We start from the raw sequence: 18,852 nt of genomic DNA, 5'->3' as shown, positions 1-18,852 counted from the left end.
AGTGCCAACTAGCAAGCACCAAAGCGCCAGCTTGGTAAACTCTGCTTTTCTCCACTTACTCGGAATTACAGCTGACTCTCGTGAATCTCAGGCTGCTCAGCTCTAGTGCAGTAATTGGTAAGTTTCAGAGCAGCTTTAGTTGATTTGATTACAAAAACCTAAGTGTTCCTTTAGCCAGATCTGTGTCCTGCAGTTCACTCTCCAGACAGCCAGACACATACCACCAAAGAAGATCTTCCTCCGGACTGTGAGCAGCACCTGACCATTCCGTGCAGCACCGGTCATTAAGTCCAAAACTTGTTTGTGCGACTTCCCTTTAACAGGGACTCCATCAATACACATCAGCTCATCCGCAGCTCGAAGCCTGCCATCTTTTTCTGCTGCTCCCAATGGGATAATGGCTCCAATATAAATCTGTCAGAGCAGAGCAAAGTCAGGGAGTTTGAACGGCAGAACATAAGCTCATCAGAACACATAATGGTTGGAATCCAGGTGAATCCAGACAGATGAGGGCTTTTGGGAAGATATTTTTAAAGGTTATCTGACTGTCCAATTCTAGCAGAAACACAGCCAGCGAGTGTACTTTGCACGAGCTGACTCAGTGGATACAATTTGGGGGCTCAAAGCATTCACTAAATACACAAAGTTTGGGGGGATTTTTAATTCTTATTTCCGTGAATTCTGGAAGCACCACTATCTCCTGAGCCTATTTGTCAGTTTGTTAAAAAGCCCAATTTTTGACATAAGTATACATATTATTACATATATATGATTTCTCAGACATTATTGAAACAAAAGCCTCTGTCATTTATTCCACTTGTTTTGTTTTTTTTACCAAGACTAGGCCAGTGTGACTGGGGAAGAAGTAAAAGCTTTCAAAGGAACTCAAATTTACTGCTGAAAAGTGGACAGTTCCATGCTTGAAGGTTTTTCAGTGCACAGCTTTTGGTGATTAGATAATGAATTCATACAGCTGCATTCCCCTTATCATTTTTGTCTACCCCCATCTCATAAAGTGCTACTAAATATAACACAGAGAAGAACACCACACACTATTTCATATGCTAGAATCACATTCAGGTTAAATGAAAGATTAAGAATAATTATGGCCAGTAGTTGTTGGAAGTTAAACAATGGGGGGCAGATCATCTGCACACAACATTCATGACACTAGCTTGACACTTACCAACAGCTATGGCTGTTATGGAAACAAAACACCAAAAATGCTATAAAGTGCAACAGTAAGTTAAGATTGTTTTGTTTTGCTCTTCCTCTTCTTTAAATGCATGTTAGGAAAAAAGGCTAGCACTGGATCACGGCTGTGAATGGAAAAAAATATATTCCTTAACGGTGATCAAAAAGCAATCTATGAGTATCTACTACAAATGCTTTTCCTCTTAACTTGGCAGATGAAGGAACAGTCCCTGACATACAATACCAGTCTCAGCACCTCTTCCCAGAGAAAAATTTTTGCCTTTTTGGAAATAGAGGGGAGTCTCCTAAAGCCTGCCATCAGAGGAACAGACTACCTAGGGGTTTCTGCACTGGCATTTGCCCCTCTGCCTCCAACTGCACCACTCCTTGTCAACTACCTCTCAAGCAGAGAGTCATGCAAGTCCAACTGCAACAGCTCTGCAGGCTGAGGCCAGGAAACACAACTACATTGACGACTTATCATAACTGAACTCTAGACACTGACCAGTCACTGACCAGGTTAAAGCAAACCAGGCTCTAGCTAGTATTCTTCCTCCTGTGCAAACATCAGAGCTACAATTTGATGCCAGTTACAATGCAAACCACCACCAACATCCATTTGCAGGAGGAAGAAAGTCTTAATAGGTTCTGCTTCAAGGCTTTCATGAAATTCCTGAAGTACCACATTTTGTATTTTCCGAGATGAGAGAGAAAAACACAAGGCAAACAAAAGCCTGAAAGAGTGCACTGGAAAGGCTGTGCTTGTCTCCTTGAGACTAATCCACCAGAAACCCCACTGACTGACAAGACAAAATGCATTCTTGAAACTTTGGCGGGAGAGGTGAGGGAAAAGGGGTGCAACACAATCTCAAATCTTGCCTCGTTTCACTGGGCTGCATTTAAAAGAAAGGCCTGACGGAGTTTTTGCAGGGTAAGCAGCAGCCTCCTTCAACTCATCTGCTCCCCGGGATTTGCCGACGTGCACAGCACACTGAGCGCTACCAGGCCGCATTTTGTTCCAAGACCACCATCAGAATCAGGTGGAAACGGGCAAAGTCTGAGCACCAGCACTGCCCTTTCGAGTGCTCCCCAGACACAGCAACAACTACAGAAACACCATCAGTATTATCAGGCTGACAGAGAAAACTGCTCCCAAAGACAGACTCTAGACAGCAGAAAGGTCATGGGAGCCTTGCAGATTAAAGTCAGCCACGAAGAGGAAAAAAAGAAAGGTAATCTGAATCAATTCTTGATCTTTAAAAGGCAGTTACTGAATTGATCAATTTTGCTATCACTGAACTGTTTAGAATGAAAGGGAAATGAGGATGACAGAGTAGGAGACATTCTTACAGTAAAACTGTAAGATAACACATAGGCAACAGTAAATTGTTTCACTTACGGGCTGATCTGGTCCATCCCCTCCAAGCACCCGGAAACCAAAGCCTGACTCTTGTTTTCGCAGGAAAACATCCAAGTCTCTTGTGTTTGGAGCTAAGACAAAGCAACATTTCAAAACATGTAAGGAGCTATCTTTGATTATTGAAAGATTATGCTTTTGTGGTGCATTCTGACTCTTCTTATTGACAGAACACAGTAACCAGAAATACAGTAAATAATTCAAACAGTCAAATCTTCAGTGACGTTCTCTTTCCAAAATGGAAAAATAAATTTTCAAGAAAAGGCTGAAAAAGGAAAGGAGAGAGTGATGAATGCCAAAGGAGAAATCAGAGCTGCAGTCATACGGTGGGCCAGGATAAAATCTGGTCTGCAATACAACTCAGAGATACCTTCTAGAAACTCTGAAAGGATCAGATCTACTGCGGTTTACTTCAGAATTAGGTCATGCTTGAGACCACTTCTATGATTAACTCTTTTATCGTAAATATGGTTGAAGCATATTGTATGTTTTTTTTAAGGAGTTCCACAGTTTTCAAATTTCTGTATGAATTACACATTTCTTGAAATGTTTTATCTGCAGGAGGTTAACAAACTCAATACGAAAGTCACAGTAGTTTTACCACACATGACAAAGAAAAAAATTCCTTCATAACTGAGTATTTCCAAGTTGAAGTTGATATACTCACGTTTGTCCTCATACATAGTCTTAGACTTCAGGTAGACTTCCGAAGGGTCCAGTTTAGGAGAACCTGGTCGTACAGCAGTGGGTGGAAATGGCATCGGCTGCGGCATGGGATCGCTGACAGCTTCCAAACTACCTGAACTATCCTGCTTGTCCTTCTGAAACAGACCCCACCCCACAAAATCTGTATTAAATCAAAAGCATAACTGATTTCATGTATGTGCACGTGCAAATAAACAATAAACATAATGCAGAGGTGAAATGCAGGGCAAACCAAGGGAATATGGGAATAATATCACAACTCAACTTAGTTTTTCCAATGTGTGTGTCTGACTGGACTACTGAAGTCTTCCTCACAGGCCATAGATTTCTACTGAAGACTGGGCTTAGAAAGGGGGTTTGGAGTGACTGATTCTCAGAGATGAGTAAAGCTAGCCAGCTCCTGGGGGTTACCGACACCCAGGATGACGCAGGGTGTACAGGACCAGTCATGTTTGGAGAAGAGACTGATTCCTCGGCAGGCCCCTCCCGCGCTCTGGACCGCGGTCCACCACCACGGGTGCGAGCTGCTCCGCGGGCACTGCCTCCTGCCCACTGCCAAACAAGCACTTGAGGTGTGCCTGACATCAGGATGTTTGCTGCAGGTATCCCAACAGCATTATAAATACTGAACAGGACGAATACACTTGGGTAGTGTAAGGCATCAGTAATTCAGTATTTGCATTTTTCTTTTATGATCTGATAGCTGCAACACTCCTATTAGTATTTCATGAATAAAGGACTCCAAGCATCCTTGTGCTCTCCCACCCTAATTTCCAATTGATTATGCACTAAAGATCTCTAAATACTTATTCTGGGCTGAAACCCAACCTGGAAAACTGGAACATGGCAGTCTGTGCATGTTAAACAAAAGCACAAGCAGAATAGACTTAGATATGCCCTTTTACAAAGAGTGGAAGAAACCTCCCAAAGCGATTTAGCAGTTTGACACTTCCCGCATGTTTATAAACACAAGAACTTGCCCTTTTTAACTGAATTATTTTGTCATGCTGCTTAATGCCACTGAACATCAAGTGCTCCATGGGAAGTTGCTACTGCACGTGTGCTAGAACACTAGTCCCTGAGTCCGTAGTATTTTTAGCATGCCTGCACAGAGTGCACTGACACGGGAGCCATGCTGACAAGGCCTGCATCCTCAAACTGCAGAGATTTATGCACTGATTTATTTAGTGTGGGCAGCTGTACGATTGCAAGGAACTGAATCTGCAAATCTTACTGAGTGCAGCCTGTTTCAAGCGCACTGAAGTTGTGTGCTCCCATTATCCCACTGCTGGGATATGACTTCAATACTCAAACAGCCGGACAAAGACAGAAAAAGAATCTACATCTATATCCTGGTAATGGGGTTCTCCTACAATGAAATAATTTGTTCTGTACAAGAAACATTTTTAAAGAAACAGTTCTGTTCACCAACCAGCCTAATTCATAAAAGAAGTGCTCATGACAAAAACATGCATTACTATCAGCATTATCAAATCAGAGGGTATTTAATTAAGCTCAAGGATTCTTTACTGAGCTAATACCTATTAAAGATACCCCAACAGACAGAACTTCCAAGAATAATGAGTATCAAACTAGAAGTGTACCACTACACAGAGACTTCCTGAAAATATGGATTCAAAGATAAACAAGCATTTTAAGAAGGGAGTACTAACCAGTCCATTAATTATATGTGAGGATTGAGAAATATTGAAGTATCATAAACTTCCTTTAGAAATCCCATTTCACTTTAATACAGGTAATTTGCAATGGAAAAAAAAAGATACTGGATTCTGTTTCCTTTTTAATGGGTACTCTGACAGCAGTTACTTAAGACAATGAATTTGTGCCAGCTAAGTAGATGTCGTTTTGCCAAATCATCTTGCAGATTATCACAGGGACTAAAACCCAGGAAACAAGATTACAAAAGTAGGTCAAAGTGTGCACACAGACAACAATTTCAAGCATAGTGTAAAAAAAGGAAATAATGATAGAACTTAAGTGGCAATGTCATATTTAAAATCATGACAAATCAACAATACTACACCCATCATCATACAAGATCTTTTCAGCATTCTTGATTCTTCAGTAGTAAGAAGAGACACATCCATCACCTCCATTAAACAACTCAAAAAACTCAAAGGAATCTTCTGTGTTAAGTAGACCATATTTGAGTCTATTTTGCAACCAAAAACCCCTGAATATTCTCCATCAGAAACAAATTTAAATACATCATTAATACTCACCCCTTTGGCAGTTTTAGTAGGTGAGGGTGGACCTGAAGGAAATACAATGTAGAAAGCAATTTCAGTACTAGGTCACCAAAAGTTTGAACAGCATTAAGGCAATACAATCAGCTCCTCCTGGGTTGAAAATAATAACTGCTTATTCACTCTTCTTTTAAATGGCAATGTGAATGTTCAGTTGACCAAAAACATCATTTCAGAGAAGTCTCAAATTAGAATTGCCAGCTGTACAACGATGAAAAACATCCATTTCTCTTTTTGCTAGACACTGGTCAACCAAATCACACATCAGTTCACTGGACATGGAGACTTTGTGAATTTATCTAGAGGAATTTCACTTGCTGCCGTAGAAATCTAATTATTTCCTTAGCTGATTAAGGCATAGTAGCATTTATACAGAAAAAGACCTGAAGATTTTCTGCAAATGTCGACGACTGAAGTAACACTCTCAGGGCTGCAACAAAAGCTTAAAGGGATACTAAGCAGCCATGTGTTGCTTCATAATTCATTCGGTTCCTTCTGGCAAACGCACATTACCTACTAGTCAGCTTTTGGGGAGAAGACACATTCTGGTCTGTGACTGACAGTCAGTTAAGAGATATAAATAAGGAAATGCGAAAATGAGGATTCTTCTGGTATTTCCAGTGATCAGCTCCACCTCACTGCTGATGCTTCTTCCTGTCTCCTGTAATCACCTCTCCATTACAGATACAGTTACTGGAATACATTTGGATAGCCTCAGAAAACTCTATCCATCATACACTTTGTATTACACTAGAGACTGCATTTTTGCTTTAGCACTCCCCAGACACTTGGAAAAGACAGTGCATAAACATATCATAATAAAATTTTAAAAAAACCCAAACAACAAAAAACCTACAAACCCTAGCAACATGCTCTCACCCCAAATACTCAGGGGTATAAATTAAACTTAGAACATAACGGCTCAGAGACATAATAAACTCCTGCTTAACTGTCAAGACTGGACATGATTCAGGTATCACACTAAAAAGGGACTTTTAAAAAGCATATAACCATATATGACAGCCATAAATTTACGTATGTACCTCCTCTTAAGATAAGCAGCGGCACCTCGGCTCCGACTGGAAACTGCTTCAGTACCTCCACCACCTGCAGATGTGTCAAGCTCTGTACGTTCTGATGGCAAATCTCCTTGATTACATCCCCTTTCTGAAGGCCTTGGCACCACTGGCTGTCTAAAATCATTTTCACCTTCTGTCCTGTAGGACTGTCTGCAATGGCAAACCCAAAGCCTTTAGGACCTTTGACTAGAGGAATGGTGACCAGCTCTGGCTGAGAGCCTCCTGAAGATGCAAGAGAGATCCTCTGATCAGCTGTATCCATGGAAGGGCCATTCAGACGACCATTGACCATCATAGGGCCCATTTTTCCATTCTGGTCCAACACAACTGTTCCTGCTATTAAATCTTGGCTGGTCACACAAACATCTCCTTTGGTCACAGGTGGTCCGTTGATAATAGGTGTAGCTGTCACTATATCTACCACAGGGTCTTCATTGTCATCAGGAAGAGGATAACCACGACACAAAGTCATGTTCACATACTGATTGACAGGAACTAGCTGAAACATCTGGACAACATCTGCATGGGTATGGCCAAGGACACAACTTCCATTTATGTCTACAATGACATCACCTGTTACAAAAGAAAGTTCAACAGCATCAAAAACAGAAACGAAACCACCCACACCTGTCCTGTGTTCTGAGGCTCAGAACAAAAGCTTAACTGGAGGAAATCACTGTGCAGTCTTCAAAACTAGTAATGAGTGGTGGCTGGGCTATTACCTCTTGGCTATCTGTTGCCAAAAAGCATGAAGGATTTCCTCTTTGCATTTATTCTATTTCATCTCAGAACACACTGTGCTAAATATATAAAGTTTAATCTGCAGCAGATTTAAAAAATGATACTGTACAGCCACAGGAGATGAAGCAGTGCACGCACACTACTGCAAGCAGATGTCTTCTACTTTAATTCATATTGTACCGCATCGTAAACTCAATCCAGAATAAATCGGATTTTTTTGGGGGGTCCTATGTTTATTTTAGGACTGACCGAACTTAAGCTAGGATTGTGCCCACACACGTTCCATACTCTTACACTGTTGCCACACATGGCTAACCATGTATTTTCAAAATGAAGCAGACGTAGGCTTCAGATCCTGAAACCTTGTTTCCTAATTGGCATCATTTTCATCATGAAACTTGCATCTGCAATACAATATTCCCAGCAAGCAAACTGTCTTATCACTTAAATGCTTGGGCATCAGCAAAACAGTAACTCCCCTATTACATAAACTACAACAGAAATAGATATACATCTTTTCATTCAAACATGTGTGTGCACCACAACACAATGCTACAGGATTGTCTTCATTTTTACAGAGGAGGAAAACGAACCACGTACAAACAAGTTCAAACAATAGGTCAGCAACAAAACAGGAAACTGTTTCATAAGTAAATAGTATTAAGTCATCAAAAACATGAACTCTTCTTACTCTTATTCTCTGAATAGTAAGAGAGTTTATGTGGTATGTAAAGAAGCATTTTGCCTTTTCTAGTATGTAAACCATATGTTACAGTAAGCTTATAGATAACTTAATTAAACGTATAATAACAATGAGAAAGTATCCAATTCTTCATGGATTGCAGGTGCTCTCATCCCTCTTATGTCCTCACTTGCCCAGTTCTTATAGCTTTGCTTGCTCATTCCTCCTGCAGGTTTTTTTCAATTTTAATATTTAGTGTTATGCTTTTTTGCAGCAACAAAGCAAAAGACAGACCAGGATTCAAACGCGCTATTTTTACTTTACGTATAGAGAGGGAACAAAAAACCCCCAACATTCTGTAAACAACCATGAAGGCAAAAGTTTTGGCTAAAGCAGAACTACTGAAATCTCCAGAAGCGTTCTCAAAGTAGATTTGTATCTAGAACATTGCTTCTTTTCCTATTGAGCCACTGCTCTGCACAGCTCTTTCACAAATCTGAAAACGATTTCATTTAGTGAGGTGTTCATATTCAGAGTCAGTGGATGGAGCCATCTAGCAGCCTCCTGTGCCTCAGAAGCTGCATTCTCAAAAAGCACCACAGGAAATGGAAGTTTAGAGAAATAATACTTTACCTGGTGCAATTCTCCCATCTTGTGCAGCGGGTCCATCTTTTAACACATTCTTCACCTGGAGAAACTCATCAGGTCTGTCCCCTCCAATAATTGTAAAGCCAAATCCCATTGTACTTTTTTTCAGCGATGTCCGTATAAGTGCTCCTGTAAGCTGGGATGGATCTCTAGTGAAGACAGACTTCTCTGGTCCTTTTGAATTACGGAACAAAGAGACATGAAGGTAGGAAACCAGCATTAGTTTTGATAAGTTTTTTTGTTTGTTTATTTGTTTTGTAAGGTGTCATAAAGGTTAATAATTTGTTTGGTTAACTTCGATTAACCTCTGCAGCACAGTTATGGAGTAAAGCAAACAAGATACTGTTACACTCATTTCACAGCTGAGTTAAGTGAATGGGAAAGTTAAGAGTTTTTTCAAGACAGTAGTACAGATTACAAGAGAGCTGGAAGTAAAGCTCCTACCTATATAATTCCCAGTTTTGCACTCTTAACCCTTAAACACCAAGCTTAAAGTAGATCAAAAGCATAAAAAAAACCAAAACAAAAAAACCCCAAGGTGTAGTTTTACCTGCATCTTCCAGCTGGCACTTCTAACCTTCCATATATTCAAAAGCTACTTATGACAACCAGCTTCAGAATGATCAGAATGATTTTAAAGCAGTCTCAGGATCTCAGTTCAATTTTAACATTAAAAAAAAGATTCAAAAAACCCTACAGACTTGGGAGGGCAACACCCCAATGGCCATCAAGAAGACAAGGCTAATGCCTTGGTGAATTCCAAAATTGGTTACTTATGATGTGTACTTGCAGATAAAGATATTAGTGACAAAGAACACAATATTCAGCGATACCTGATTTTGAAGGGCCAACATCAGTCTGTCCCACCTGTTTTTTTCTTTTGGCTTCCAATACTGGGTTTTCAAACTGAGTTTTCTGGTTAATATGACTGTAGACATATAAAAGGTAGCTCAGGATTTCAGCATAAAGCATTCTGCCTATTTCACAGAAAAGACAACCACAAGAGACGCATCTACAAATACTATTTTTTATTATCTCAGATTAATGCTCTGGAGGAATGAACGATAAACTATCATAATCAACACTGAAAGCATTTTTGTTCTTTCAACAACTTGATTTACCTTAAGAGCCAATACAATTTTACTTGCTGTAATTATTAGGTAGAGTATACCTTCATTCCACTCTGCAAATTTTCAAAAGGTTGTAATAGATTAGAACTGAGAAAATCTGCTTTTTTTCTTGACATTATGTGTTGCTTCCATCTACCTATAATGCTTACAAACTCAGACATCACCTTTTTACTAGTAGATGCTAGAGTAGTATATTGGCTTTGCAAAGTCAAAAAATGTTAGCTTGCTGTCTGACATTAATATTTAACACTCTGACACAACTCTACTAATCTTCTTCTCTGGGGTTAAAGAGAGATTTCATTTACTCTGACCTGAAGGAGATTCAGAAGAGCTCTTGCAGCAATTTAGTAGTTATTTACTTGGCTCTTTGGAGACAGCAATGAGATATAAGTTACTCTTGCTCTTTTACAGTTATCAGGTGTCACTCTTAAATCAAGACCCCAACTTTGTTAAAACTGAGAAAAATTACATCAGCTCATTGCCATTAATAAATTACTTTGGTTGCTACTTGCTTTCCCACCCCAAAAGAAATACACTCCAGTAAGTCAGTAAGGGCACACCATGGATCTTCCCACATGCCAGTGCTTCAGAAATGTGCACCATATGTTCATTGCCTCTAGAACTGTTTCAACTGGATATGTTTAATACTTACATCACATTACAACCTATACATACTGCATATCAAGAGCTTCATTATTTTCTGCTCAATTTGTAACTATGTCAAAGTAATAATTAGCACTTACTCAACATAGTATGTTCCGTATTGAGGGTCTTCTATTTTTTCCCACCCATAAGGAAGTTCTGCAATCAAAAAGAGCAAAATTCTCCATTACAGTGGAAAACTACTGGCAAATATCAGAGTTCTTATGAAGGAAGGAGAGGACAGATTACAGACTCATGAAAAATACAAGGAAAATAGAGGTCCTTTTTTCTTCCCTTCATTTGTTTTAGGCTGGTCCTTCTGATGAAAGGATATCGGCCTGTTCCAGGGAATGTGAAGCGCTGTAACTCTCACTCTTTGTTCCACTAGGTAAGACTTGTATTCAACAAAATCACACCATTTTAATCATATCATAAGCTTAAAGACAAGATACAAACTAACCTATTTAGAGAGGAAGAACCTATAAAGGGGAAGAAAAATACGTTATTTAAAAGTAATCTAATTATAAATTATGAATGTGATTTGATAGTTATCGACTTTTTAAACTATACAATATGAATATAGTGACACTGCTTCTGCCCCCAAATACACCACAAAAGAGAGCTATAAACACCTCACAGCATCACATCCCAAGCTTGTAAAACCATGCATCTCCATTTCTCTTGTACTTTGTGCTTAAGACCACCTGGCAGAAGTAATGCCACCTTTATTTATTCTCTCAATAACATCAGGATATTTCACTGTATTCTGATGTTTCAGTCAACCCAAGAAACCTTCAGTCAGAACTACAACAGCCATATATGATGAGGAAGAGAGCCCCCCCCGTGGTAGGCTATTTCGCCCTGATGTTTACAATAGAGTGAGACACCCCAAAACTAGCTAGCATGTGTTTAGGTCTGGCCGCATCAAATTCACCACAGACTGCCTGGCCTGCCAAGGTGACGAAATGCAGTTCTGTGCTGCTGCAGCCTGACTGCTCTTGCAGCCACAGCAAACTAGCTGACAGTGGCTAGGGCTTGGACTGCCTTGGACATCCCTACATTAGGCATCTGAAATAAAAAATTACCTGTTTGATACAGGTACTGAAAGTTACATGTGAAATGCTCCTTTTTATGGCAAATTCAGAATCTAGTAAGACGGTGCCTAGCAGCAGATCATTACTGACTGAAGGTGATAAGCATTTAACACAGAGGTCCAATTATTCTAGCTTTATTGTTCTAGTTATCTTGACCATGGAAATTTAAATATTAGAATAATGGATACAGTCAGGTAGCTACACATTAGAAGGATAAAATTGCTATGTAATCTTGTTTGAGGCTGCCCTAAGTTTGACAGTAACAGGAATTTTTCTAGCACATGACAGCATGTTACCAATTATTAATACCAGCATCACTCCACAGGGTTTGACAAAAGACCCAGTGGGTCTATTCATTTAAATGTTGTTCATTTGGATACCCTGCATCTCTCTGTTTAAAGTGCTCTTTTTATCCTGTGGTGAGCTGCACATACGTTTAATAAGCAGCAGTATGCGTCCATTGCTCCAGCTGGCTTCATTATGAATTCATGATTGTTAGACTATGCAATTTAGGAAGACGACAGGCTATTCTGAGTCTGCCTCAGCTTTTTTAACATGTCAGGCATTTGCTGAAGACAGACCTATTTGGTACTCTTTTCTAGCTGACTAAATTGCATGACTATGTATGAAATGGTTGCAGGAATTGTCTGTAGGGCAATCATGAACCTAACCTGTAAGTCTTGAAGCAACAGCATGAAGAGTTGAAGGGAGTCAGATTGTTCCCTCTACTTATGCATTCAAAATTCTATCATGTCACATGCAACAGGTATCATTAGCAATAGGTATTATGCTGTATCTTCTTCATTACTCCCATATTCTAACACTTACTGACCCTTTCTTCCTGCCATATTCCACCCGCACAACAATTTCCAGTGAGATCGTCACTAATACATGCAGCTTTCTCCTTAGCAATGATAGTTACAGGAACAAAATATCTCGTTCTTGTCTCAGGAATGCAGATAAACCCACAATTCAGTCAGATTCTACTACTCCAGGGAAAATACACTATGGATTTTCCCAGTCTTACATCAACTCCTATTGCTACCAAACTAGGGACACAGCACTACACTGCCTGCTCCAGAGTCACATGTATCAGCAAGAAGCTTCTACCACAGCAGTAATGGATCGTATCGAGCTGTGATAAACTCAGACATTTATCAGTCACAGGTGACAAATGCATTCTGAACATCTCACCTCCATCTTCACAATCTTCAGGAGCTTTGGCTTTCTTACAGAGCCGCGGATCAAGCCATGTGGTTGTCTTGGTGTTATGACTGTAGAGCAGAACACATCCCATTAGAAGAAGAGAACTCCCTCAGATGGAAGAAACTTTCCTTATTTTAACTTTTAAATATTTACTACCATGAGCAAACTGTAGCCTTTAGATAATGTAACCTTTATTTGTGCCTCAGTGACATCATAAAATGCTAAAAAAAGGCAACAATGATGCTCAGAGGTATGAGCACACTGGAGACTCTCCAGGACAGATGTGAAATGCGAAGAGGTACAAACACTCTCCCCTGCCCCCAAAAGCTCATGTGGGAATATCAGCTGTTTGTACCTGAAAGGAAAAAAAACATTTTTAGCCTCTTCTTATGCTTAACTCTCAGTAAGGTTTTTGTTTCCTTTAGAAGTTAATAAATGAGGCTGTTTCACATGTGCACATACAAGCTGCTTTCCTATCCTGGGCTTCAATCTGTGCTACTTGTATTTTTAAGCACACAATCCCAGCCAAGGAACACAAGCAGCAAAGAAAGAATAAACAAGCTCTCGGATTTCAGAGAAATTTCACGTAGCGAAGGTTTATATGATGTTATACCTTTCCTAGCAATACCCATTCAGCTTTGTATTTTGTGAGATACAAAACTCATACTACGGGCAAACTGACTTTGCATGTGGAACCATAAGGCTTTCCTGCAGGATGACAATTGTACCAAGTATGCAGCACAGAGGACTATCAGTAAGGAACGAAATGGCAGGAATATATTAAATTTCATACAGAAATAGAAGCAGTAAGAGCAGAAGAAAAGAGGTGTAAGAGCAGCAGGCAGCTTCCTAGACTGCAGCCCATCAGCACTTCTCTGCTCCGAAGGACACAGCAAACCCCTCCACAGTGTCGGTCTACTCACTCAATGAAGTAGATCATGCCAGTGTCGGTGTAGGCCATCTCCCAGTTCTTGGGCAGCGGTTCCAGGGTTTCATCCCTCGATAAGTAATTTCTGAAGTCCATGGAGCTGCTTGTCTGGTTGTAGCTGGGAACTGGTTTCATCCAGTCAGGAGAATCTGAATGTTTTTCTTTGTTTTCTGCGGTTGTTCAGGGAAAGTGTTACTATTTGTCAGATGTTTATGTTGTTTCTCACAAAGAACCACCCTCTTAATCTGGCTACGAGTGGATGTCAAACACGTCCCTGTATGTGATGTGCATTCCTCCACTTTTTTTTTTCAGCTGTGAACTTTGAAAAGCTGACATGAAAACACTGAACTCTGCTCTTCCCCTGCCAAACAGAATTAACCTTGTATTATGTGTCTGAGCCTACGCTGAAAAATCAACGCTGGCAGAAATCCAAGTTGACTACACTTTGTTGCCATTCCTACATAGAGAACAGTGTTTGTAATGCCATCAAAAAAGCCCAAAAGCACCAGAATGAAACACAGAGAAGACCCAAACTGCTAATAAAACAAACACCACCCTCCTGCAAGCCACAACAAGAAAAAGCTCCCAAATCTCTGCAGAAAGCTTTAAATGCAAGCCTCCACCCTTCAGTCCTGAGTTACGTTTGCTATTCTCCAGCATACGACAATGTCCGTGACCTTCACCTAACCACCATCCTGGCCACTGGGCTGCTCTGTGCTGTGGTGTTGCCAGCCCCGAAGCTTGCAAGATTAGGTCAGGTCTGGTCAATATAAGTCTGTCTTAAACACTCACACACAGTATCATCTACAAATGCAATGTGACAGTTTCTCTCTGCCATCAGTTCTTCCCCCTAGAGATGAGTAACCATGACAGCAAAAGAAAAAGGGTATCCTGCCAATCTTTGAAACGTCCGACTGGACACTGGTCCAGTCTCAACGCACTCCACTTTATTTCTCTCCTAAAACTCCCCTTCAGGCAGTTTCAGGTTGTGCGATAGTTCCTTTAACCAAAATAATCTGAAAATTTTACAGTATGAGCTAGTGTTGCCCCTTAAACCAATTGCTTCACTAAAATCTCCTGCATACAAATTCAGTAATCTCCTCAAAATTAAATAATAACATTTACAGGGTATGACTTATACTCTGCAAAGGATTCTGTTATTTGAAGAGTGGATAAATTTTTCCTTCCTCCTCATGTAACTGGCCGAAGCCCAGCACTACATGTTCTCTACTGAGCAGTGCATTTTATGATGCAATTGCACATCTGGCTGGGAGAACAGCTGTTTCTTTTTAAAAGATAATTTCAAAACCGAGTAAGAACACCAGTCTAAATAGAAAACTGCCTTCAAACTTTACCAAAACTAAGGAAGTGGTTCCAGCAAACATGAATATTATTTGTATACTTCTTATCCATTCATACAGTACTTCAGGGAATTTCTCCCCTTGTCAACCAACCTATCCCTCCGCTGCCATTAACTGCTTCCTTTTCCTCCTCTTCCTCCTCTTCAGGGAGAGAACTGTCCATCCTTTGCATTTTGCTGACGGACGTGGTTCTTTTCCTCTGTGATTCGGTATCAAAATCATTGTCAAAAAGAACTTGATCCACTGGATCAGGCTGAAAGGGGCTGGGCTCCGCTGGAGGCTTCGGAGTACCGTAAAAATTACCTGACAACAAGACAGAAATCAAGATGACTAAAGCACTGATACCTGCTGAAAAGTACTGGCAGGGAACGTTTTATTGGCCATATAACGTGTTTTTGGTGAAAGACCTGAACTGTAACTTCACTTCTTAAAGAAGACATCAGCACTATCAAAAACCAAACAGTCAAAACCTATTTATTCCCACATCATCTTTTTGCCAATTATGCTATTGGACATCAGAAAACAATAGGTTTAATTCAAAATTTCTATCTTGCCACAAGTTTTCAAAGAAAAAGATGGATTTGTTATTTTGCCTGGAATTCACTAATGCTCCATAAAGAGACTTCGGGAACAGTCTGAGTGAAGTAGAACAGCGAAAATCCGTTACTCTTACTCTATATACTAATTAACGGATTAACAGAGTAACACGCAGCAACAGAAACACACTAAAGTCAAAAAGCAAATTATTTTTGTGCAGAAACATGAAGCATCTATTTACATAAAACCAGTTATAAATAATTGAGTTTAAAACTACAGTCCTACAATTTTCTACTGACAATACACTTGCTAAACAAAGCTGTTAATATAGTTTCATTGAAAAATGATTTGTACTTGAGAAAAATGAACAGATTTTTACTTCAATATTTTAACCTAAAACACAAAGACTAGGAATCATCTGTTGTTTTCTGGAAAAGAATTTCAGCAATTGACTTCTCTCCCGACTGCTCATGTGATTTTTATTAGGGAATTGAGCACACAGCAAGAGAACTTCCCAGAATTCTTGCTGGAGTAACATTTCATGGCTGGATATGGTTTTGACCACATAAAAAAAATAAATAAGAAACCCTTCTGAAAATATCAGTGAGAGCGAGGCTCCAAGTGGTGACAGCCAGATAAAGGGGAGCTAAGGAGCAAAAAAAAAAAAGTGCTAGTTTAGTCTAAATTTACTTAGGAGATTTCCACAGACAGGACAATGTTAACAGACAGCATCAGACATGTAAAACAAAGAGGTACAGAGCCTTTCACAGAATCTTCTACTTTGGACATTTTCTTTTTCCTTTTTTTTTGTTTCTTTGTGTTTGGTTTTTTGTTTGTTTGTTTTGAGGGAGGGAAATCAATCAAATTCACTCAAGTGCCAGTAAAACCACCACCTACCAAAGAAGTCCTCTAGATGCATGCTTAAATTTGCTTGAATCAAATATATGTTTAACATATGTAAAAATCAGGCAGGTTTATAATCTTGTAAATTCTGTTGAGCGTCAATGAAAGCTGCACCTGCTCAGCATTTCTGAAAATTTGGCTGTAATTTAGTTACTTCAAGAACTATATATTTGAAAAAAATCTAGCCAGATCATATTTCAGGTTTTATAAACTTACATACAAAAATTTTCAAAATTTCATGGGAAAACACTTCTTTTTCCCTCTACTGTATCCGAATTTCCCTTGCCGTCTGTCCTTTTCACGTGCACCTCTGAGAAGAACACGGCACTGTTCTCAAAGATTTAAACAGAATTGACTGAATTCTGTTAAAACAAAATTGTACCAAGCATAGACAAACATTTTCAGAACACTTCCCCAAAACCGCAATAGGGAAAATAATCAGATGCCATTAAGAGAGCTTCAAAACAAGACCACAACTCCTCTTTACAGGTAGTCCAAGAACAGACGTAACATTGCCACTCGACTAGTGTAATGACCACCAATGGGCAGGAAAAGTGGCACCTCCTGGGTACAAGGAGCCACACTTAGACCAAGATACAGGACATGAGTACTGGGTCCTTACTCCCATTCCATTAAACGTCATCAACATACCGTCATATGTTCCACTTTCTAGCAAGGCTCCACTTTCTTCCAGTGCTTTAAACTGCTCAACAGGAATGAAATTATAGTCTACCCCAGGGACCTCCCCATCTCTGGGAGCCCTCGTAGTGCCTGAAAAGACAGAGAAAACACTCTTGTAAGATACTTAAGTGCTGCCTGTTCACCAAATGCTGCCTGCTGTACATTTTTGATTCTTTATACAACGATGATGTCACTCCAGTAAGATGAACAGTTAGAACACTGGTGAGCAAGTGAACAAAAATGTATAAAAACCAGGCCAATAAATTACGCAGGAATGACAGTTCTGGTATTGAGGAAGGCAGAGAAAAAAAGCTGGGTGAGGTGGTAGAGAGAATTCTTTCAGTGAACCAAAAACTTATTCTGTGGAAGCTGGTGACGCCTGAGCCAAGCAATTGTGGTCTGGGATTCTGGGGAGCTGTTTAACAGCTGTGGCTTTTTAACACAGCTGTAAGGGTGCTTTCACCTCTTCACTGTTTCCACCAGTACCAACTCACTAATTTGTAATGAGGTCAGCATGACTGAGCACATTTGATTTTTGAGCCACCAAATCCGTAACTGGGCACAAAACGTATTTTTTAACTTCACAATTCAGAGTATAATCCAGCTATATGCCAAACACTAGCTATAGGTAAGCTTTTTCAAAGTAATCAGTAAATTGTTGTGTTAATGCAAAAGTTCTCAAAGTGTTATGACTATAAATACGGGCCTCCCATAGTTGTAACAGCTTAAAGCTCTCCTGGAAAGGAGTCCACTGATTCATTATTGCCTATAACCTAATAGCATTTTAAAGGCATATGTCTATTTTTTCAGGCAGCAGCATGAACAAGAGCATTTCACTATTATTATCTTTTAAGAAAGTCACAAACTTTTGGGCATGCTCAATATGATAATGATGCTAAATTGAGAATGGAATTCCTGTAGTTACAAAAATGTTAGTTGACAAACTTTTAAGTTTTTAGTGCAATGAATATTTAAATACAATCAGTGATGAGTCTTTAATTACTGAATCTTTGAGACAAGGTATAGGATGATCTTGTGATAATTAAGAAATTAAATGGCACAGAAGGGTGAGAAGCAAAGACGGGATATTTCGCAGCTGTCAAAGCGTCCTATACCTTGAACAGTGCTTTCTACAAACCTCCACTTGCGGGAGCAGTAACCTTTAGGCACCTCGCTAAAGGCGAGTTAACACCTGCATTGTTTGGACCAAGAGATGCTAGCAGATGCTCAGAGCAGAAGGGCTGGCATAACTGATGAGATAGAGAATCTGGATGGGCCTAATTAATTCTTGCTGTGACACTAAAGTTTGTCCATGTGCTGTTTCTTCCTCTTCTTCTCAGGCCCCAGAATCGCTCTGTTATCTCCTGTCATTGCGATCCTTTCTGCATATAACCCCTCCTACAACTCTCCTTCCAGCTGCACTACTCTGCCTAATGCATGTGACCCTCCGAGGTCTCAGTTTCCTCTTTGTACAAAAAACAATACATTGACAAAAATCATGACACACTTGCATTGCTTGATGATGCTGAGGAAGGTTTACTTCCCATGGTGGCTGTGGTTATTCTAACAACAACAACAGACAAACTTCTGATAAGTAAAACACAGATAATCCTGAAATACTCTGAGCTTTGAATGCT

General features: G+C 39.8%; 1 protein-coding gene across 2 annotated transcripts in view; it reads right to left on the bottom strand.

Moving 5' to 3' along the window:
• MAGI3 (membrane associated guanylate kinase, WW and PDZ domain containing 3) overlaps nucleotides 1-18,852 on the bottom strand; it is a 72,678-nt gene that overhangs the window by 16,268 nt on the left and 37,558 nt on the right. For both annotated transcript variants that reach the window (XM_059831173.1, XM_059831174.1), the window contains exons 3-14: nucleotides 17,186-17,305; nucleotides 15,188-15,397; nucleotides 13,729-13,903; nucleotides 12,794-12,873; nucleotides 10,607-10,664; nucleotides 9,567-9,661; nucleotides 8,719-8,907; nucleotides 6,627-7,235; nucleotides 5,560-5,591; nucleotides 3,279-3,432; nucleotides 2,594-2,685; nucleotides 225-414 (exon numbers count right to left, since the gene is read on the bottom strand). In XM_059831173.1, coding sequence (XP_059687156.1) covers nucleotides 225-414; nucleotides 2,594-2,685; nucleotides 3,279-3,432; nucleotides 5,560-5,591; nucleotides 6,627-7,235; nucleotides 8,719-8,907; nucleotides 9,567-9,661; nucleotides 10,607-10,664; nucleotides 12,794-12,873; nucleotides 13,729-13,903; nucleotides 15,188-15,397; nucleotides 17,186-17,305 — 2,004 coding nt within the window. The remainder of the gene's footprint in view (nucleotides 1-224; nucleotides 415-2,593; nucleotides 2,686-3,278; nucleotides 3,433-5,559; nucleotides 5,592-6,626; nucleotides 7,236-8,718; nucleotides 8,908-9,566; nucleotides 9,662-10,606; nucleotides 10,665-12,793; nucleotides 12,874-13,728; nucleotides 13,904-15,187; nucleotides 15,398-17,185; nucleotides 17,306-18,852) is intronic.

Source organism: Gavia stellata, chromosome 30, assembly GCF_030936135.1.
Source record: "Gavia stellata isolate bGavSte3 chromosome 30, bGavSte3.hap2, whole genome shotgun sequence".
In the NCBI taxonomy this organism is placed as follows: Eukaryota; Metazoa; Chordata; class Aves; order Gaviiformes; family Gaviidae; genus Gavia; species Gavia stellata.
This window is presented reverse-complemented; position numbering and strand designations above follow the sequence as displayed.